Here is a 23,872-nt window from a genome sequence, read left to right as displayed (position 1 = left end):
AGCTTAGATATTAAAATCAAATGAGAGAAGTGATGAAGTTATTTCAGTATAATTATTCCCCATTACTAGAAAAATAAGATTCCTAATTCTGTGAACAACCAGGTTAACAAAAATGGAAACTTTGGTACTTGATGAGAAATTCATCTCATTGTTTATATGCATGATGAACATTACGATTCATCAAGTTACAAGACATAAAGATGATTAAAGAGCCACTTGTAAGCTTTATGTGCCATTAATGATTTATTAACTCTGCTCTCTTTAACAGTGATGAAGAAAATGAGTCCATCGGCTCATATTATGTGATAACGGTACAACTTTGACACTAGGTGGAGTAGTTTCCTGGAGAAAGGCATAACAAAGCCCAGTATCTCTTTAAAGTAAACCCAGCTTCTAGACAAAGAACTTCAAAGAGAGGAGAAACTCCTAACAACTTTTATAATTTAAAAAAAAAAAAAAATTTTTTTTAAAGGCTCCCAAATATTTACCTATAAGTAGGAGACTGAATGTATTTTATAGACAACTTTTCTCTCTATAGGGCTGCTATGAGTCGAAATCAGCTCGATGGCAGCAGGCTTCCTCTTTGGCATATATCTTACCCACTGGATTTCCTCACAGTGGGGAATCAAAAGATGAAAGATTTTCATGTTCTAAGCATTAGAGTTGCCCTGCCTAGAAGCAGTTAGGAAATAGAAAAGATTTGGAACTATTGAATTACCTTGTGGAAGAAAATAGATTTTATTACAAGCGGTAACATCAAGGTGTTATCATCTGTGTATTTACGAGTCATTTGTTTAACAAGACCATGTTAATAGAAAAAATACTTGGCTCTTTAACAGTTAAATGCAAAGAAAGTTTGTGAGATACTTGCATCTATGTAAGACCCAGAGGCTTACGTGCGCTTAAAAGTTGGAATTATTTCATCATTAAAATATGTGGTAAAAATTGTATTTTTTAAGATCTGATGTCTTGATTGCCATCTAATTATAAAACAGCTCTTTATATATCACCCTGTTTCCTTTAATGAACAAATACTTTACAGCATTACATGCTGTTATAAAGCTGTGTTTCCCTTTGGTTCTGATACTTTTTTGACCCTTGGCTATTTATTACCCAAAGTAAATGGTATTCGTAAAACTGGATGAATGTGTATTGAAATGACGTAGTTTCAGTGAGAAATAGTGTAATTGTTAATACTATGAGGTACAATAATTCTTTAAAAAAAAAAAAAAGTTAACTTCATTATCATTTCTGCCTGACTTCTGATTACTGTTTCATTGCTCACCTCCCTGTCCCTCTGTAAGACAAAAAAAAAAAAAGAAAGAAACGCCAAAAGTAAGGTTTTGGTGTTACTTGATAGTGTTCTGTATAGGTATAATGACTGCGGCTATGAGCATGCAGTGACTCAGGGTTCTTGCGGGAACATCTGCAGGCCCATCTTAGAAAAGATCTGTTTGCTTTTTGTTTGATGAGAGCATGATCAGCTCTTCTCCCTGTCTTTCCCCAAAGAATGAGTCATGTATTAACTCTTACAAGCATCACCACATCGAAAGATGAAACCAAGCTCTCCAAGGACATATGGCTGGGTTTTAGCCAAGCAAGGTATATGCATAGACTGGATAATTTGTTGCCCTTAAGTCACTAATTATTAATATGTGATTAAATGAAAGTTAAGGAAGTTCTTTTTTTTTAGGAGATTCAGTTTAGCTTCAATCTGTTCTGTTGGGCATAGTTTTTAAACATTTACACTAACTTTTTTTTTTTTTAATAACTCTCTCTCTCCATAAATATGTGGTCCATTTCTCCCAGAAACTTAAGTCAACCTTATGATCAAAAGTTACTTACGTTCAGAGAAGAAAGGTGAAACACACCTTTACTTATGGGCAAGTTCAGTATGATAAAAATTATTTCAAAGACAGTACCTTATAACTTGGAACATGAACTAATAATTAGAGCTCCTGTTTCTTTTGTTTTTGTTAGAATTGTATACTTAAAATACTTTTAATGTATAATCTCATGTTCGTGCCCTATGACCTAGGTAAGGCAGGCATTATGATTAGGCTTTTTGTCAAATGAAATAGAAGTTAAATCTGATTACACCTAATAAGTTACTGACAGATTCAGAAAACTAAAACCCACATTTATGCCTAGGTTACTGCTTTTTGACATACAATACTGTATCTTAGAGAGATGGACCAGGGGCTTAATTTGTGAACTTGGGGCCTTATTTACAAAGATATAAACACTAGTGAAACTTTTCAGTGCCCATGATATCAACAACTTCTACACTCTAAAAAATTTTTCTAGAATTATTTGCTGCATATTGTAATCTTACATAAGTTGTTTCTCCACTCTGAAGAGAAAAGCAATGATGAAGAGAATTCCTCTGTTTGCAAAAGGGTTTCTAAAGTCCCCTAAAAGTTAGACTAAAAGACAACAAAGGTTTTGCAAGTCATACAGGCAACCATTTGTCATCTTCTTTCACTTGTTTATCACGCAGATATTCCTAATGAATCACATTCCAGACTAACCACTGACTCCTTTTGTTCCTTAGTGAAGGAGTATGGCAAACAAATGGTTTCCCAGTGAATCAGCACAGGATTCTTGATTTTATTACCTTTGCCCTAAACTTTCCAGACAAAACTAATTGGAAATTTTGCCTTTGGGATCTCACTTGACTTCTGTGTATAGATGACGGATTAGGCTATGAATTGACATTACAGATGTTGTGCAAACAACTCCAGTCTTTAGGAATGTTTTATCAGTTCCGAGGGAGCCTTCTAAAGTGGAAGAATGTCTGTCTCTGTCGGCTCCTCTTCCTTACAAGCACACGTACACACACTCCACATACTTCTTAATGTGATATCATACTTTTCATCTTGTTTGATAAAGATGCTTGGCTAACTTGGGTTCATAATTAACTAATATGACCATTTTGAGTTTTTAGTTTTTAAAAGATATCCCTGGAAGAAAAAAAAAGGGGGACCCTAAAATAAATCCAGTAGGATCCCATCCTTTCTCCAGTCTCATGGATTAGTGATTAAGAACTCAGGCTACTATCCAAAAGTCCAGCAGTTCAAATCCACCAGCCGCTCCTTGGGAACCAACCCTGTGGGGCGGTTCTGCTCTGTCCTATGAGTTGGAATTGCCTCATCAGCAGTGGGCTGGTTTTGGTTGGTGTGATGAAACGCAGACATGAGTTTAACCTTTTCAGTCGCTTGCAGAGTACGTGGAGAAGGTGTAATCGTGGTAAATCATCAGCTGCTCCACAGTCAACCCAAAGGACTTGAGAAGCTCAAAATCCAGGAAATGATTTGGTTGTTTAAGATGAAGCAACTCACATACTAGTTTATCATTTCACTAATAACTTTTTTCAGTGATTAAAGTATGAATATACCACCCCCTCACTACAAAAGCCCTAATTTGTGTTATGGCACCAGGACTCTGGGCTTACATAGCTGCTGTATTATTATCAGGACACTGATGAACACTTCACTTCACTACCAGATTAGAATATTTTTCTTTGGTATAATTTCAAGAACGATAGATTTACCTCTTTAGGACAATTTTTTTTTTTTTTTTTTTAATTTCTCTTAATTAGAGCTAGTAGTATATACTGAAGCTGGAGTAAAAATCAATCCCAAAGAACTGTCTTAGTTAATTTTTCTCAATCAATAAAACTTTTCCTTTTCTACACCACTTATGAAAGAATATAAATTGTAGAAATGTAAAATTTTTAACTAACTGAAGAGAGTTTAAAAACTTACAACCTCTTTTCCACAAATACCTACATCTGCTCTTATTAGAAATCCTACCCCATGATCTAACTATGGTTTTGCTCTCACCCAGACATATTCTTGCTTGGCCAAATACTATATCTTTTATCCTGCACAAGGCAAAATTATTCCATTTTCAAAACTTTGGAAAATATAATGTAATACAGCTCATGAGACTAGATATATGGGGCTTTGAACTGAAGCAAAACCAGATGCCTGCTATGTCACAAATAGCTGAAGTAACTTATTGAGATGACTTTACTTAGAATACTGTAATGAATTACAAAAAGGAAGGGGGGAGGAGGGCCTAGATCCTGTCATTTTGTTGGAAGCATATTTCATCACAAGCGTATTATAAAACTTATCATTTAAGAGAACTTTATTGTCAGTAATAAGGAACCTTCAAGGGCTCTGTGTTTAGTTAGTGAGTACCTGTGACCTGGTAGCTAACTAGGGAATTTATAGAGCTTCCTGTGCCAGGGAAGAACAATTCATGCTATATCCAACTATTTGGCTTTCTTTGGTTACCCTCACATAAACCAAAGGTCACTGTCCTGAACTGGGGATACTACCCTTTGAAGACCTTCGTTTGCCACTTTTACTTAGGAAGTCCTCTCTTTATTGATCTTCACCTAGCAACATTGGACATGCTTTTAAATGTATTTATTTTATTTACTTAATTATTAAATATTAAATGGTAATTAAAATTAATTATTAATTTTATATATAGCATATGGTCTGTCTTAGTGAATGTTTCATATGTACTTGAAAAGAATGTGTTCACTTGACTCTTGTTGGGTGGAATATTCAGTATTGTTCAGGTCTTATATGTCTGAACTGATTTTTCAGTCTTTTTTTTCTTGTTCTATCAACTGAGAGAGTTGTTGAAATTTCCAACTATAATTGTGGATTTATTTCTCCTTTCAGTTCTGTCAGTTTTTGCTTTATGTATTTTGAAGCTCTGTTACTAGATGTATACACATTTAGAATTATTCTGTCTTCCTGAGAATAAGCCCTTTCATCATTATAAAATGTCCCTATTCATCTCTGATAATATTCTCTGTCCTGATGTCTATGTTGTCTGTTATTACTTATAACCACTGTATCTTTTTTGTGATTATTTAAAGTGGGTAACTTACAGACAGCACATCCCAAGGTCTTGCTTTTTATCCAGTCTGACAATCTCTGCCTTTTCATTTGTATGTGTGGGCTGCTTATATTTAATAACAGTTATCAGTATGGTTGGATTTGAGCCTACCATCAACCCTTTGTTCCATCTATTTTACTCCTTTCCTTCTTTTGGATTGAGCTTTTTTTTTTTTTTTTTTTACATTTATTTATTGGCTTACTGGTTATACCTCTTTTTAACTTTTTTTTAACAGTTGCTCTGAATATATGCATCTTTAATTTTTCATGGTCAGCTGTCAAATGATATATCACTTCATATACAATTTAAGAACCTTACAATAATATACTCCATTTCCCTTCTCTCATCCTTTGTTCTCGTACATTTTTCTTTTACATATGTTGTAAACTCAAATACTTTGATACAGTTTTTGCTTCAAACAACTAGTTATCTTTTAAAGAAATTTTAAAATAAGGAGAAAAGTCTTCCGTATTTCCAGTGCTGCTCTTTATGTAGACTCAAGTTTTCTCTGGCATCATTTTTTCTTTCACCTGACAACTTCCTTTAATATTTATTGTAGTGCGGGTCTGCTGGAGATATCAGTTAGCTTTTGTTTGTCTGAAAATGTTTTTATTTCACCTTTATTTTTGAAATATATTTTCCTTGCATATAGAATTATAAGTTACAGGTTTTCTTTCAGTAATTCCATTGCCTTTTGGTTTGCATTATTTCTGATGTTGCCTGTTTCTCTGTATATGTGTCATTTTTATCCCCCTAGTTGCTTTTAAGAGTTTCTCCCTACCACTGATTTTCAGCAGTTTGATTATTTTATTTGTGTTTATCCTGATTGGAGTTTACTGAATTTCTTGAATCTGTAGGTTGATGTTTTTCATCAAATCTGGAAAACATTTGATCATAATTTCTCACAAGTATTTTTTCTGCCCCCTTTTTCCTTTCCTTCCGGGGTCCCAATTACATATGTTAGATTGATTAATATTGTCCCAGAGGACACAGAGGTTCATTTCTCCCCTAGCCTTTTCTCTTTCTGTCCTTTAATTTGAACACGGCCTCATTTCTCTTGCACTCAGATCTCATCAAGATCACCATGCTCCCTTTGACTGTGTTCTCCCTCTCTGGACCAAGTACTGGAATGTCTCCAGTGTCTCCAGGGAAAAAGCCAGGGTCATCAAACGTTTCCTCATTTGTATCCCTTCTCTCAACAATCAAAAAGCTCTGTACTGCCTGCGGTACTTTGTTTGAAAAGAATTATCCATATAGTTTGTCCAGTTTACTAGTTGGTTACTATAGGAATGAAAATCTGGTAGTATTTACTTCATCATGATCCTTGGCAGAAAACTCTCAGCCAGGAAGGATCCCTAGTCCATGTGTATCTGTGTGTGCAGCAAGAGCTCAAACCTGCTGCTCAGAATATGTATTATTTCTTTTCCTGATTTAATCAAAGACCCTTTATGATTATACTAGCCAATTAGCCTTTTGTGTTTATACTATAGCTGCCTCTACTCTCTTGTTCTTTCATTTAGTATGGTTAAACTGTGACTGTCTCATATTTGGTTCATCGTAGTAGGACTTGTATTTTTTCAGAAAATACACTTAGGTAGTTTGAATGTGTGTAACTTTAAAATTTTTTTAATTAAAATTATTTTTTAGTTTTTTGTGTTTGGATTTTTTATGTAAACTTATATATTTATTTCACATGAGTTGGTTATGTTTAGGAACCATTAAGGTATAATGTTGAAAATAATTCCTGAAGTACTTTCTGTGAGTTACTGTAGCTTAAATTTCAAGGTACACGCTAAGCAGGCTCTAGATAATGAACAAAGGGCAGGAAGCTGAGTTATTAATGTTCATTTTGTCTAGGAACCACTCATCTGCCACTAAGCCTGAGTAATCATGACCTAATGCGGTTGTGAAAAGTATCAGTTTAGTTGTGTGAATGAACAGACCTTTCTTTAGGGGAAAAAAATCTCAGATGAGGTTGTTTAAAACTTCCCTTTTAAGAATCACTTAAAAGTAAAACTATACATAAATCTTTTATCTTGTTAGATAATGTGTTTAATCTCTTGGGGTATATATTTTATCTATATTTGTGGAATGGAAAAGTAGCCTTTTCCTTCCTATATATCCCAGAAATCTCATTATTTTTAGCATCCAGGACAGTTTGATTTTTGACCACTTAGAGTTAATTTCTAAAGTTCTACTACAGGTCAGCTGTAGCCTGTGCCTACAGCCTACTGGGCAAACTCTTGAATTTTTTTTTTTTTAACTTACCGTTGGCACAGCATTTCTCTTTCATGTTTTCTAATAATAAGGGTAGAAGTTACAGTTATTTGTTTTCATTGCATCTGACGGCTGACATTGTATGGTGAGAAATTTTTCACCAATTACTCAGTCATTCTAACACAAACTTTAAACTCAAATTTTTTTTTTTGTAGGATTACAAAATAACCCTTTTTTTCCCAATTGTGAAATCTCTTTTATACATATAATATTCAAAGAAATATTTGCAGATTTCATGATTACTCATAACTTTTAAAAGCCTGAATAATCTTAAGCATTCTCTTTTAAATTTTGTATAAACTTTTAAAACTTAATGTTAACATTTGTGGATTTTCAAGAATTAAAACCCAAGAAAAAGAGGGACAAAGACTAAATATTCACAATGATTTTCTGGTCTAGAAATAACCTGATTATTAATTGATTCAGTACTGAGTGTAGAACTTTATTATTATTATTATTTTTAATTTTAACATAAAATGTCTGTTGTATTTAGGGAGAAATCTAGTTTAGATGAAGAACATTTTTCTTTTTCATATTAACATGGAAAAAAGTTGGTTTCATATCACCTCGTATCTTGGTAGCAGTAGAAGTTCTGCAGTGTTTTATTTTCATCACTGCATCTTATGCAGTTTGTCTATGAACCACAAATTCCTTCAGGATGCAGTTTAAAAAGAATTTCTTAGATACAGAAACCACTCGTACTCAAGGATGAGCTCATTTCTGAAAAGTCATTGGAAAAATCTTTAGTAGAAACCTCTGAAGTCAGAAACATTCACTTAATATGGTTAATAACAATCTAATTTTGGAAGTTTTTTATTTGTATGTATATAATCATATAATTTTATTTGTATGCATATATAATTTTATTCTACAAATACACAGTTTTGCTTCATAACAGCCTCTTGAGGGCTTACTATATGCTAGTAACTTTTTGAGGGCTCACTAATGCCAGGCAGTATTCTAAATGCAGTACTTTATGTGAATTGATGTATTTAATCCTCATAGCTACCCTAGAACATAGGTGCTGTAGGTCTTTTATTATTCTCATTTTGTAGACGAAGAAATTGAGACTCAGAAGGTAAGTGGCAGAGAACTTGAATCAGACCATCTGGCTCTAGAGACTGTCCTTTTAGCCACCGTGCCGTATATTTTGTCTAAAGCATGCTTTAAAGTGAATACTTATACTAGTGTATTTGTTCTTACAGCAACATGTTTAGAATGTCCAACTTTTAGACCTTGCATCTCCTGAGAACTTTGGAAATTGGCATTCGATTTTAAAGGCATATTTGATTACATTTGGAGTTGTAGCATTTTGGAGTTGGGAAAAAACCTAAAGACGAGTCTAATTCCTTCATCTTGCATCAGAGTAAACTGAGGACAAGAAAAATTAAGTGACTTGTCCAAGGTTGTTTATTTTCCTAGTTTTCTGACTCTAAATTTATTATTCTCCCAGTGGTTCCTAAACCTAGCTGCCTGTTAGAATCTTTGAAGGAGCTTGTTTTAAAAAATACAGTTTCCCAGCTCTACCTTTTGGATCAGTGTATGGTTTCGAGACCGACTAATTTATGTTTTTGACAAGCTTCCTAAGTGATTCTTATGCACATACATCCCCTTGGTATGTATGTGTTTTTGTGAACCACTGTGTTTAAAGCTTTATCACACATCTAAGTATTAATCCATTTTATTTATGATTATTATTAATTTGTAATGTTTCAAAATGAAGGTACAGTGCAGCACAGAAGTTTCCATTATTCACTAATCCTGGTTCCATAGTTTTATTTTTGCTTTAGGATCTCACTGGAAAAGTGAAAGAAGTGGTTACTTTACCTAGTGATTTTAAGTAAGGAAAACAGAGTGGTATTTTTAAATTGTGCCTAAAGGAATAGGGGCACAGGAAGTTGCTTTGAAACATATAGTGATCAAGGTATCATTAAAATAACATGTATATTTCTAATCAGTTTTCTTGAATTTGTTTTGTAGGGTCCACATATAGCTTCAGTTACGTTAGCTGCTTATGAATGTAATTCAGTTAATTTCCCTGAACCACCGTACCCTGATCAGATTATTTGTCCAGATGAAGAGAGCATTGAAGGAACTATTTCTTTGTGGAGCATCATCTCAAAAGTTAGGATTGAGGCCTGCATGTGGGTAAGTTGTGTATTTTCATATTTGTGTAAAACTTACCTCACCATCGTGATACTTTGTTATACTCTGAAGTGAAATCCAAACATATACCTAGTCAGTAAATATTGCCTACGTACATTATTCATGAAGTCATTAGCTACCTATTTCCAAGGCAAAAGATGCTTCTCATGAGTGGCATTTTAGAAGAAAGGCATGAAACTATGGGCACCACAGAAGCATGATACCAAGTACACAATAGTAGGGAAAAGGAGTATAGGTGGTGGAACTGTACAACTATGTAAAATTTATTCCAGTATTTATATACTTGATAAACAGTTAAAAACCCATTGCCGTCAAGTCAGTTCCTACTCAGAGCGGCCCTCTAGGACAGAGTAGAACTGCCCCATAGGGTTTCCAAGGCTATAAATCATTACAGAAACAAACTGCCACATCTTTCTCCCACAGAGCGGCTGGTGGGTTTGAACTGCCAACCTTTCTGTTAGCAGCTGAGCACTTCACCACTGCACCACCAGGGCTCCTTAATGAATACTGAGCAGTGGTTATATATGTCACGCTCCTGGATTCAAATACTCTGTGTTTGTTCTTAGAGAACATTTCATTTTCTGAGTTGTTTGTCATAATACTGAATTCAGGTCAGATGTCTCTTAGTAAACTAAGCTTTACTGTAATGGAAGTATCAGGCTATATAGTTGTATGTGGTGATCTTATTTTTGGTTGTACCAATTGTCCTTTTTGTGTTTTGTTTAAGTTTATTTTGGGAAATTTTTTCTGGACAAAACATTCAGTGGCAGATGTACTTTAATCCACACAAAGCATTCTATTTATTGCTGTATGCCTAAATTCAGACAATCCATCATTGAGGAATAGTTCACTTGTCAAAGACTTCTTCTTACCATCTGAATTCTTTTTCAGTTCATCTTGTGTGTTCATTAAGTTATGTGTTTCCTGAAGCATTTTTTCCCCTTGCAGCTTCTTAGGGAATAAAGAGTATGGGACAGATTGCATAAAAATCTTAACTAATTAAAATGAACATAAATACTATGCCCACAAAAGCGACAGAGATTTGAAACACATTAAAGTGTTAGCAATTTTGTTTTGAAAGAATTATAAGGGAAATGCCATACATTGAACTTGTTGAATATGAAAGACAGGAAAAATTGTCATGTTTCCTGTTGCTCTTTTATGAACACTGGAAACAAATTCATTGTACTAGTTGCGTATGTTTTATAAATTTGACCACAGTAGTCCTTTGATGAAAAATTATTGTTATAAATAGCAGAAGATACTTGAAACATACTAGAAAGGGACTATATAGACCTTGGTTTTCTATCTCTCTTGATATTAAACTTCTGTTCTTTCAAATTATTTACGTGGTTGGATTAACACTAATGCCAGCAAAGGAAAACTTCCAGCCCAGCTGGCAGTGATATCGCCCTCCTCCAAACTCCCATGGTGTGTATTGTCTGTATTGCTCATTTGGCCTGGCTCCATGCATGCCTTAAATTAACTTGGCTGGAGTAATGGCTTACTGCCCCAAATAAATTTTAAGCTCCTAAAAAATACAGACCATAACTTAAATTTATTGCTTTCACGGCAATCAGAATAAGGCTTTGCACATAGTAGATGAATGTCAGTTAAGACCAGTTGATTGGTCAGATGTATGCTCTTCTTGCTTTCTTCTTTTGAACTATCTTTTCTCATGTAAAAAAAAAAAAGTGTAGCACAAACCAAGTTATGTTTAGGTTGTTCTCAACATTTACTGCCTTAACACATCTGAGGAATCTGACACCATTAGTAACAGTGACCTATTATAATTCTTCTCAGTGGGGGAGGAGTTATCAAATCTCCTGTCCATCATTTGAGATGCAGCTATAAAACAGCTTGTTAGGTACTGGTTCTTTTTGTTTCCTATTTTCCCCTCTTGATGCTTTCACTCTTTAATTAATTTGAGGTCAGCATCTTTATGCCATATCACCAAAAGAGTAAGTTTTTTGCTCTCTTGAACTTTCTGGTAAATTCTTACTCAGATACTACTATTAGTGGCATTACAATCTAGCCATTGATAATAGGCATGCTCAAGAGTGCTGAAGACTCTGGGCTTGAGCAGCGTATACATATAGGCCTACGTGAGCGTGACCACCAGATTCCTGTGCACCTGCAGGAACTCCTTCAGCACCTCCACCTTGAAGTTAATGAGCATGTCAAGCTCGTGTTTGCCCCTACAAAATAGTCCCTTACTGGTTCTTTGGCCATGGCACTGATTTGTTCTTTCGTAACTTATTTAATATAAACCAAAAAAACCAAACCCATTGCCATCAAGTTGATTGGGACTCATTGTGACCCTAGGGGACAGAGTAGAGCTGCCCCCATAGGGTTTCCAAGGAGCAGCTGGTAGATTCAAACTGCTGACCTTTTGGTTAGCAGCTGTAGCTTTTAACCACTGTGCCACCAGGGCTCCTACTTAATGTAAGGAAATCATAAATACATGTGAATATATATTTAGAGCTTTGTTTTCCAAGAAGTGGACTTAAAGAGAACATATTTTTTGAAGTATACCATTACCCAGGAAGGTGTAATCAGATAGGAATTGGTCCCCTCAGAAGTTCTTTGCTGCTGTTTTCCATTGTATTGTTTTGATAGTAGAAGAGAAAGAAGAAATCTATTTTCTTTATAGCTTTTTCCCCATGAGTTTCCTTTTTAAAAATGGTATGCTTTCTCTGTGTTTTAGCTTGCTAGACTAAAATACTAAGAAAAGGTTATCAAAACAGCAAAGTGAAAGAAATATCAACTATATGGGTAAATGTTATAGTAGATGTTCATGTAATGAACTATTGACTATTTGACTATTGACTATTTGAAAGGGGAGACAACATAACATTGTAGAAACAACCTGGGTTTTAGAGTCAGTCCTAGTTAAATCCATTTGCACTGTGTTACTTAACATGAGATTCATAATCTCTGTAAGTCTCAAAATTCTTGCTAGATTCGAGAATATAATTATATTTAATTTAGTAGAATGAAATGTACTAACAAATATTAACCCTTTTGTAGTAACTAAACATTTTTTCATGTGACAGTGTCTCTTTTAGACTCTACTCTTAAACTATAGTCCACATGTAGGTTTACTATGAAAAGTGAATTCACCGACATAAGACATTACTTCAGTCATAACTGCTTCGAAATATATCAGATGTATTAAAGAATCATCAAACCAAAAATTTCTTTGCAGCTTTGTTAATGGACAGAGCGTTGTTCATTTTAGTCTGCCCATTTTAGAAAATTTGGTTGGATTTTTGAAAAGATAGACATTGTACCATGCTGAGCATCCAGGCAGTTTCTCTTCTCTCTCTTAGTATCACAGTATTATGACAACCCAAATTAATAAATGTGAAAAGTCTTGACAACAGTTTTTTTTACACAGTGGTTTACGAACTTTATCATTTTTACCTCTCTCTTAAACCCACTGACAAAATGAAGAGGTAAATCTTTTATGGTAATATGATTTTAATGAATGTTTCAGTACAGGTTTGTCCATGTAGAGCAGGGGTACTTAGCTGGAGGCAATTTTGCGCCCCCCACCACCCCCAGGGCATTTTGGCAATGTCTAGAGTCATTTTTGGTTGTCACAACTGCGGGTGTGCTACTGGTATCTGATGGGCAGGAGCCAGGGATGCTGGTGAATATCAATATCACCAAGGATGAGAAAAGGTTATTTAGAGCATACTGTGGCCCTGATTCTTTATAGTCTCTCATAGAATTGATGCCATTTGTGTACACATCCACATATGTTCCCCCCCAGGATAATGTCTTGCTTGATTAAAAAAAGCTAATATCTTGTTGAAAATTTTTATCTAGTTTGTACTTTGCATATTAAAACTTTTTTCTAGACTTCAGTATCAGTGAGTCTGTAAAATCATTAACATACATGGTTCTTCCAGCTGTAAAGACAAACCTCTGTGTCTCAACCTGTTCTTATAGGTCTTTGGAACACAGTAACATGGATTGTGTGATGTGGTTCATCAGCAGAGAACCTCTTTCAGCTGGTATCTTTTTTGAACTTCTATAATTTGGCTGCATCACCAGTGTTTCTAGTTGGAATATTTAAATGGTTTTATTTTTAAAGAGTATTAAATCATATTAAAGCTATCATCTTTCCTGAATAGTCAGCACAAATAAAACTTTCTGTTCTCCAGGTTTGCACCATTAAACATAAATTTTCTAACATAAAAAAAACAAGAGGCTGCTGATTTGCTTATGAATCTACTTGACAAAACTTTTTAAAAGCACAAAAATTTAGGATCTCTTCCCTTAATAATCTTTGAATAAAATTGGCACTTCAGGAAGATACTGTGTTATCCCTTGGATTTGCATATTTTTTGCATATTATACACTCCTTCAGTCGTAAAAATCCAAGATAATAAGTTGGTATATAACCCCAAAACCCTAGTTGTTATATAGTAGATGGTTTTTAAAAGCTATCAGATTTTGATCTGTTGGATTTCTTTTACAATGAGAAAGCCAGTCAGTCCCTCCCCTTAATTAAACCTAACCTCACAGTTTTTTGTGTTCCATAGTTTTTTTGTGGTTTTGTAAGAATTGTAAAATTGTAAGAGTTGTGAAACAAGTATCTAATTTTAGATAACTGTGTCTAGGATATATATTATGTCTCTGATATAATATGTTTTTTGGGACCTGCCTATGTGACTGTATTTCCTTTTTATTTATTTGCGTAAAAAGACTACTGACTCACGATCATCTTAAAAATGGTTCTTGTTCCTTGTTAATATGGGAAAACATGAGCGGAGTTAATACAATAAATATGGTTATCTAAGTATAAATAATCTTTGGATTTCATTTCAGTCCATGTAACACTTCCTTTTACTCTAAGGAAACTTGTCATGAGTTTGAATCTTCTGGGTTGCTTTCAGAACTATTGAAAACTGACTTAACAGGTTTTAAGGGAAGTTCATGTTTTGAAGAAAATGTGGCAATTAATTTTTTTTCTTTTTATTTCAAACATATCTAAAAGCAGAGAGAATTGTATAATGAGCTCAATACGTTTTCACTCAACTCCAACTAATATTAACTCATGGCTAAAATTATTTTGTCTATACCTGTCCCTATTCTCTTGTTATTTTGAAGGAAATCCCAGGTATCATACCACATTTCATCTGTAAATACCATAAGTTACCTCTGAAAGATAAGGAAGAACTTTAATAATAATAGTAATAATAACCACAGTACCATCATCACAGCTAAAAGAAATTAACAATGGTTTCTTAAAATCGGTTATCTAATTTAGTGTTCAAATCTTCCTGGATAAATTTTTTTTTCTTTTTTTTTTTTTCAGTTTATTTGTTGAAGAAGCTGCACTGTTTGTCAAATAGAGTTTTTCACAGTCAGGATTTTGCTAATTGTTTTCCAGTTGGTGTCGTTTAAATGTGTTCCTCTGTTCTCTGTGTTTCCTGTAAGCTGATATAGTTAGATCTGGGGGTTTGACGGTTTTTTCGTTCGTTTTGTTTTACAAGATAACACTTCATAGTTGTATATATTTCTTTCTTATATATTTGACTTTGCCAGTTTTTAAAATAATGAATTGGTTCCTTAGCATTCTCCAAAATTGACCAACTTTAACTTTTCTTGTTTACCAAAATATGGTTTGTGTTTTATCCCTGTATCCTTCTATGTGTCTTTCTCCCCCCATCTCTTCATCGACCAAATATAACCTTACTCTTTTGGCACTTAAGTCAGTGCCACATATAGATAGTGTAGTTGCACTTAGAAATTGTTGATTTTTACACATTGACATTTAACAATGTAATCACAAAATGTTTGAATTTGATCTTGTCTGGTGGGGTTTATTTGCAAGGCGGCTGGAGGCAGCGCCCTAGGACAGAGCAAATTGAAAGACTTTTTCATTAACTATCACACTCAGTGCAAAAAGAAGTCTGTATGGCTTAAAGATGAGAACTTCCCTAGAGACTATATGCCAATTGCATTATTACTTATTCTGTATTTAAGACACAAAAATCCAAACCAAGTTCCTAGTTCATCGACTTTTGTTTTTATCCTTATGTCCTAAGCTGATTTAAAAACAAAATAATAAAAATTCTCTTCAAAAACAAAAGTTCACAAAGTGATTAAAACATGAGTCACTCAGTGTCCTGAGGAAATAAACATTCTTCCTGTGGTGAAAATTTATCCATCCTAATGTTGAGTTTTCAAGGAGCTTCCTGACCACAATTTGTTAAAAGTTTTAACTCTACACAAAGAAGTAGTATTGGGATTAAAGCAACATCCGAAATGCCGGAAGGTTTCCTAGAAAATATTTATCTAACAGCTGTGCTGGTGAATTTTCATTACTAGATGATTTGAATATTAGAACAGGAGAAAAAAAAACTACCAAAAATGTCAGAATAAGTACATATGTTGGCTCTAATCTTAAAAAAAGAAAAATGGGTATAACATTGTTATAAAAATAATGCATTTTCTAGATTTATTCATTACTATTTCTAAACTAACAGGGTAGAGAGGAAGAATCGTGCCTGGAACACACCAAAGGATTGTCTAGGACTTTTACGTGTATTATCTTGCCTGGCATTGCACAGATCCAGGGCTAGTGTTCAAACTTAGGTCCTTGTGATGATGTAACGTATGCTTTCCTCCCAGTGCATTGCATCTCAGAATGCTTTTGGCAACATAGGTCGGTTTAGATTTAATCTATTTAGTGTCACTGTGTTGCGAGCAAAACTTCATGTGAATGTTTTGGTTTTTCGTCTAGGGTGTTGGTACAGCAATCGGAGAACTGCCTCCATATTTCATGGCGAGGGCAGCTCGCCTCTCAGGTGCTGAACCAGACGATGAAGAGTATCAGGAATTTGAAGAGATGCTGGAACATGCAGAGACTGCACAAGTAAGAACAGTGGGTAACAATAAATAGAACACCTTAATTATCCCTAAGGAGGTTATGATTAATGTTGAATATTTGGTAGTTACTCTGAAGAAGAAAACTGCCAAAGTAAAAATATGGTCTGGGATAGAATATTCAGAAGAGCTGAAATGTAAAGTTGATAATAATCTTGGTCTTCGTATACAGAAGTACAGAGTTGATAAGGGAACTCATACTAAGCTAAAATACCTGTTGTCAGATATCAAGGTAAATTCATGTTGTCAATGAGGTTAAAGGGGTAAGGAGCTGAAACATTCTTTCTGTTATATGTTTATAAGCATTACCAAGCAGAACACTGCATAAATAAAAGGGACAAATAAATAGGTGAACCAGCTCTTACTCCAAAGTAAACTTATCCTTTGTACTAGCAGTGGGTAAAAAAGTTTTTTTTCCAGACCGATTAGTATCATAAGTAAGTTTGAAAGATGTCATTTTCCCCCAGGAACTTCTACATGTCAAGTATGTTTTTACAGATAGAGACTACTTATTCTTCGAGGCTCAAAAAAAAAAGAAAAATCTAATCTTAAGGAAGCCTTCAGCAAAAACACACACACTTGTCTTACCTCATTTAAAGTTCCTCTCCTTTCTCCGAACTTCATACAACTTTATTTGTAGTTATTTCTGTAGTGGCCATTTCTACTCCTAAAACTGCTAGCAATGTGATTTCATCCTAATGCTATCCCCCATGGTGCTCAGAGCTGCTGAAATGTTTACTAAGTGAATATACTAATTATATCACATTCTTAAATAGTCATTAAAGCTTTAAACTAGTAAGCAATATGTAGTATTAGCTATACTAGATAATAATAAAACTTCCTTTTTAATTTATATTTAATAATTCAAACTTTTCAGCAATTTAGACTAGCCTTACCCTCAGTCATAATAATGGCTCTTTACCCCTGAGGGTTCTAGAAAGTATCCTCAAAATGGGCCAAGGTAAACCTCCAAACTAGAAAAAACTAACTTCCAGGTTTAGGCAAGCTATACCATACTTTTTTTTTTTTTGTATACCATACTTAGCTGAGGCATTTTGACCTGCACACAAACTGTGTGTCAACCTCTATCTCGGTGTTGGTGAATAGATGTTTTAGCTTTTGCAGGAAAACTAAGAGCATTAACTAATTGAGTCTTCATCTTAGGGATGGCAGCAGAAGTCAACATAGACATAAACAAAAAGGATATAAAAAAGGCATTTTAAAAGATTATTTATGAAATGTATCTACCTCCCCAAATTTGTTCATTAACTTTTGAAAATTTTGGATATTGTTTGTTTGTGAGTGTGTGTGTCCACATATGTTCACATACAGTTTCTTGAGGAATGAGTTCATAGTTTTCTTCTTGGAGGAATCTGAAGCCACAAAAGTTAAAAACCATTGCCCTAGAAGGAAAAAAAAAAAAGAAGAAAAACATATATTTCAATGTTATATGGGGTTTTTAAAAAACATGAAGTGAAAATCAACCAAGGACAGTTCTTTTAATTGAAAACAAAACTTTCAAACACGAATGTAGAATAGCCAAATTTAAAACAAGTGAAGGGCTATGAAACATCTGATCTGCGTGGAAAGAGGCAGGTTGTCCTTGTGTCTGCTTTGCCTTATCCATCAACCGAATAGTATACCTTCTGTTCTTGACATCGTGATGCTTGTTAATGCTAATATTTACTACTAACAAACTTTTCATTACTTTTAATGCTTTTTAAAATCTATTATCTAATTTGCCCTTTGTATTAGCTCTGAGGAAACCCTCGTGGCGTAGTGGTTAAGTGCTATGGCTGCTGTAAAAGGTCAGCAGTTTGAATCCACCAGGCCCTCCTTGAAAACTCTATGGGTGGTTCTACTCTGTCCCGTAGGATTCCTATGATTTGGAATCAACTTGATGGCAACGGATTTGGTTTGGTTTTTGGTATTAGCTCTGAGATAATATTGGGAAGTACCATTCCTCTAATTTTATAGAAAAGAGTAGATCGGGACATTATTACCTGCCTTTAAAGTTAGAGCTGGAACCAACTCAGAATGCCAGCATCACTGGTATGTTCCAATTACTGAAACCTTACCCATCCACAAAAGCAGAAGGGCGAGTTTTCCACTTTTGACAGCTGTTGCGGCACTGATTAATGTATGTCATTTAACATCTCTGAAGCTTTTTTTTCTTCATCTGTATAAAATCAGCAAGTTGAAATAGAGTAAGTCTAAGGTGGCTTGCAGCTTTAAATTTTTATGCTGTGGCTTGGGTGCCAAACAGATCAGAAACAACCTGATCCTGAATTTCTACAAACAAACCTGTCTACATGTAGGGCTACCAAGCTACTCAAAAATTTCAGAGGGCACTGATAGCCACGTAAAATGTTTTAGTGTTTTACACTTTTTGATGCATGCCAATCTTTTTGAAATTTTTTTATTCTTCCTTTAGTTTAATTGTGATTATTATTACTGGATGCCGTCAAGTCTGTTCTGAATGATAGCAGCCCTACAGGACTGAGTAGAACTGCCCCATGGGATTTCCAAGGCTGTAATCTTTTTTTTTTTTTTTTTTATTGTACTTTAAGTGAAAGTTCACAAATCAAGTCATTCATTCATACAAAAATTTATATATTTTTGAGACAGCACACTCCTTCCCTGCACTCTCTCTTTTCGTGTCCATTGGCCAGCTTTCGAACCCCTCTGCCCTCTCATCTCCCCTCCAGACAAGAGATGCCAACATAGTCTTATGTGTCTACTTGATCCAAGAAGCTCGTTCTTCACCAGTATCATTTTCTATCCCATTGTCCAGTGCAATCCTTGTCTGAAGAGTTGACTTTGGGAATGGTTCTTGTCTTGGGGTAACAGAAGACCTGGGGACCATGACCACTGGGGTCCTTCTACTCTCAGTCAAACCATTAAGTCTGGTCTTTTTATGAGAACCAAGTCTGCAACCTTTACAGAAGCAAACTGTCATATCTTTCTCCTTTGGAACCGCTGATGGGTTCTACTTAGCGGCCTAGTGCTTAACTACTGTACCACTAGGGCTCTTTTTAATTGTAATTAGGCAAAGCTAATTAATGGAAGAAAAGGTAGACTAAATCCTATCGAGACTTCTTGTACTCTGTTCCCTTATTGGAATAGATATTGCAGAATACATATTCCCACTTCTAAGCTCTCAGTGCACTTAAAATTTGGGGTAAAAGTAAGAAAAATATGGAACTTTTCATATTAATTTTCATTTTCATATTATTCTAAACTACTTATTGAATATCTAGGAATGATTGCATATCATTCTACAGTTTAAAATTTACTTTTCCTTAATTAAAAAAAAAAAAACTATTTCATTCCATTCAGGTGGATTGTTTTTTCTAATTACCTAACTAATGTATTCACTGCAAAAAAAAAAAAAAAAAGAATGAAAAATACGGAAAAGAACTTCAAAAGAGAAAAATTAATATCATCCATAATTTTACTGTTTCTCAACATTTGATTTGTCTTTCATTTTTTTTATATGCACATATATGTATTTTCTCCAACAAAATTGAGTTCAGACCCCCATCATATCCTGATTTACACCTTTAATCTTTTCATTTAATAAATTGGAGCCATTTCCCACATTCATAAATATTTTTGAGAACATGGTCTTCAGTGGACATTATGTGCTGTCATGTAAATATGCTATCATTCATTTAACAACTTCCCATTTTGAACAGTTAGATTCCATTTTTGACTTAGAAATACTGTTGTGAGCTAGAGAATCATTGTATATAAATAGTGGTGCATGTCTCTGATTTCCTTAAGATCCTAGAAGTGGAATTATTGCATCAAAAGGTTTAGGCATTTTTATGGTTTTGACGTGTGTTAACCAATTAATCTGAACTCTTTAACATTGCTTAGGAGAATTATTAAGCGCGTTAAATAAATTAACCCCTGCTGCTGCTCACCTTATAGGACTAATAGTGGTTACCCGGGAAAGATGCACTGATTCTCAAGTCATTGTCCTGTGGTCTATTAGGACTTGGGATTTGGTGGTCATATTGGAAACCGTTGTCTGGCTTCTGTTGGTATCTACATTCCCCCTCATCATTCCTTGGTTTGCACTGCTTTGGGCAATGGCTACCTATACCTTTGAAGTGCATCTCTCTGTCCAGCCCTCATATGTGATAATGGACAAGTGATACAACCTTAATTTTATTTACCATATTTTTATGCAAATAACAGGCCTTCTAGGTTTGTTTGCCACCTGCACCCTCCCCCCGCCCCACCAGGTGGTGGTGGGGAGGTGGTTGGCAAACAAACATAGAAGGCACGTGTTATTTGGGTAAAAATACGGTACTTACATTACTTTCCACAGACCTATCAATTTATACACCTACTACCAGCATATGAGATTGTTCATTCCCAGACTCTTGCCAATACTGTATTCCCTCCTGCTCTCTTGCTTTGTTTTTTGTCCAATTGATAGGTAAAAATAATATAATTTCAATCTTTTTCTTTAATTATTACAGGATCACATTTTAGTTTTTCAAAACTTTTATCATGTGTAGCAAAACCAAATTTCGTTGCCATCAAGTCACTTCTGACTCATATAGACCTCATAGGACAGATTAGAACTGTCCCATAAAGTATCTAAGGCCGTAAAGCTTCATGGAAACAGACTGCCACATCTTTATCCCATAGAGCAGTCGGTGAGTTCGGACCACCAACCTTTCAGTTACCAGCCAAGCGCTTAACCACTGTGCCACAGGGCTCTTTTTATCATATATAAAAAATCAAACCACAAATGTTGCCATCAAGTTGATTGTGACTCAGAGTGGAACTGCCCCATAGGGTTTCCTAGGCTGTAATATTTATAGTAGCCAACTGCCAGATCTTTCCCCTGTGGAACAGTTGGTGGTTCGAACCTCTAACCTTTCGGTTAGCAGCTGAGCACTTAACCACTGTGCCACGAGGTGGTAAATAGTAATTAAAGATTATCTAGAAGAAGCACAAAGAAAATTAACTGCCTTTGATCCTACCACCAGAGCTAACTACTGTTGTTATTACTTTAACTGGTTTGTCTTTTCTGTGTACTTACATATGTATTTGTATAATAAACTATATTTATTTTACTAAAATAGTATCACAGTATCCATACTTTATCTTTTTTACCTTAAAACTTATTTTAAAGCTCCAGAAAGGTTGACTTGTACAGTGAACACCTCTATACCTCTCATGTCACCAGTTTTTAACATTTTGTAATATTTGTTTTCTCTATGTGTGAACGTGGTATATGTATACCAACACCAGTTGCAGTGGAGTTCATCCCCACTCATGGCTATCCCATGTGTGTCAGAGTAGAACTGTGCTCGATAGGGTTTTCAATGGCTGATTTTTTTTGGAGGTAGATCACCAGGCATTTTTTCTGAGACTTATCTTGATGTATGTGTACATGTATATACATATTTATATACACACACAGTCTTTTTTGTATATGAATCATTTGAGAAAAGTTGCTGACACAATAATCCATCCCTAACCCATTCAGCATTATATTCTAACAAGAGCAATCTCCTACAAAACCACAGTGTAAATTTCATGCGTGTTGATATTTATCCACATCCAAATATTCCCAATTGTCCCAACAGTATTTTTTATAGTTGCTTTTTTTTCCACCTATGGTTGCATTTAGTTGCCACGTCCCTCTACTTAGTCTTCTTTAATCTAGAGCACTTCTTGCCCTTTTTTTTTTTCAACCTTTTTTTGGCGTTGACGTTTTGTTTTGCAGAACATCTCCTTGATTTGGTTTTCTCTAAATTTCTCCTTGTGCCTGGATTTAAGTTAAACATTTTTATTTTCGTTAATTCTCATTGACAGCTGTGTATTCTAGGTGTTTATATGTATTCTTAGTGCCTCACATTAGAATTACATTATGTCAGTTTGATCATTTAGGTAACATGGTGTCCGCCAGATTGTACAGGTATTTATTTTCCTTTTGTAATCAATAAGTGATCTGATATTTTGAAAAGGGAGCATCTTGTTTCCATACAGCCTTTTATCCAGTGGTGTTAGCATTTATTGACAATTCTTGTTTGATCCACCTTGTTTTGTATATTTGAAACATTTTTTCTGAGTCATTAAATGTGCTTACGCACTCTAGGCACAACAGAGAAGATTGTGTTTGTACAAAAGAATTAGATAGGATCAGATATATTGGACTATCATTTGTTATAATTGCAGGTTACTGAGCTTCATCCTTAGATTCTAATTCAGCAGGTCTGGGTTTGGGGCCGGAATCATAGCTTATAAAACAAACAACACCTCTAAATATGTGATCCACATCCCTTAAAATTAAATTTATACTCAGTGTTTTCGTTAATTCTTTGTGTAAGTATTGTTCTCCGTTAAGCCAGCTCATAGACTGAGATTATTTTTCTTTTCTGTAAAGCTTGTTGTTTTTCTTGGAGTTAACATTTTTTCATTTGTATTGTTTCTTTAAATCTCTGACTTGTCTTCTGCCCCGCCTCCACCAGCTCTATAAAACATCTCTCAATAACACTTTGTACTTGGTGACACCTAGAAAGTATCAATTCCATTTTTTTCTTGGAGTCGTCATTGTAGAGCCCTCTCTGCTCCTTCACCAATCTGGACTTGCTGTTCTCTTGGCCTTCTGCACACTTATCATGATATAATTCCCTTTTGCTTCTCTCTTGGTTTGGATTCTTGGTTTTTCTTTTTCTTGATTTACTCCCTCACTTTGGTTGAACACCTGCCAGTAGCTTCCTGGGAAAGGATGAGCAGGCGAAAAATATGGAGCCTTTTGTTCTGAAAAATGTTTGTGTTCTTCTGTCACACTTAATTGATTATCCAAATATAGAAGTCTAGGTTGAAAATCCTTTTTTTCTTAGAATTTGGAAGGCATTGCTTGATTGTCTTCAAATTTGTGCTGTTAGTATTGAGAAGGCTAATGCCCCTCTGATTCCTCTTTCTTTTTAGGCAGCCAATTTTTTTGTTTTGTTTTTCTCTAGGAGTTTTTTTTTTTTTCCCTCTATCTCTGGGAGTTTTTAAGTTCATTGTCTGAGGTATGGGTCTTTTTAAATTTATTCTGCTAGGTTCTCAAGAGATTTTATCAATCTAGAGTCCATTATTTTTGGGAAATGTGTAAGAGTAAGGCACTTAAAGGCTGAACAGAAACTGTGGAGACAAGACTTAGTGATAGTGGGACTTCTCTGTGGGATGATGGAGTGGCAGCTGGCGTATTTATTGAGCAACTCTATCTGTTGATCTTTCCTTTGGGATAGTTTAGTTTCTCAAGTGAAAGATCCTCCCATTTTTTGCCTGGGTAATGTAAACCTGGCTGCTGACATTGTAATGCTACATTGGGGAAAGGGCGATTAGAGATTTACATTTAGTATGTAGACTTTCACTTAACCTCCTCTGTGTTCAGTCCCGAATGCCTGCACAGACTTAAGCACAAATATGTCCTGAGCTAGGAACCTGTGGTTTACTTTCTCTAGGGAATATACCTATGTTTCCTACTCAGCATATCTGACTGTCCTAAGTAGGGATGGGACTACTTATACAGTCACCTTGTTTTCAGTCCTTCCCCAGCCACTTCTGCAATTCTGCTGAAGAACCT

The 23,872-nt window shown here is 34.9% G+C and overlaps 1 protein-coding gene across 2 annotated transcripts in view; it reads left to right on the top strand.

Moving 5' to 3' along the window:
- The window catches only part of VMP1 (vacuole membrane protein 1), a 121,635-nt gene that overhangs the window by 40,899 nt on the left and 56,864 nt on the right, over positions 1-23,872 (top strand). For both annotated transcript variants that reach the window (XM_049861577.1, XM_049861578.1), the window contains 2 exons: positions 9,181-9,348; positions 16,127-16,258. In XM_049861577.1, the coding sequence (XP_049717534.1) occupies positions 9,181-9,348; positions 16,127-16,258 (300 nt within the window). The remainder of the gene's footprint in view (positions 1-9,180; positions 9,349-16,126; positions 16,259-23,872) is intronic.

Source organism: Elephas maximus, chromosome 19 (genome assembly GCF_024166365.1).
Source record: "Elephas maximus indicus isolate mEleMax1 chromosome 19, mEleMax1 primary haplotype, whole genome shotgun sequence".
NCBI lineage: Eukaryota > Metazoa > Chordata > Mammalia > Proboscidea > Elephantidae > Elephas > Elephas maximus.
This window is presented reverse-complemented; position numbering and strand designations above follow the sequence as displayed.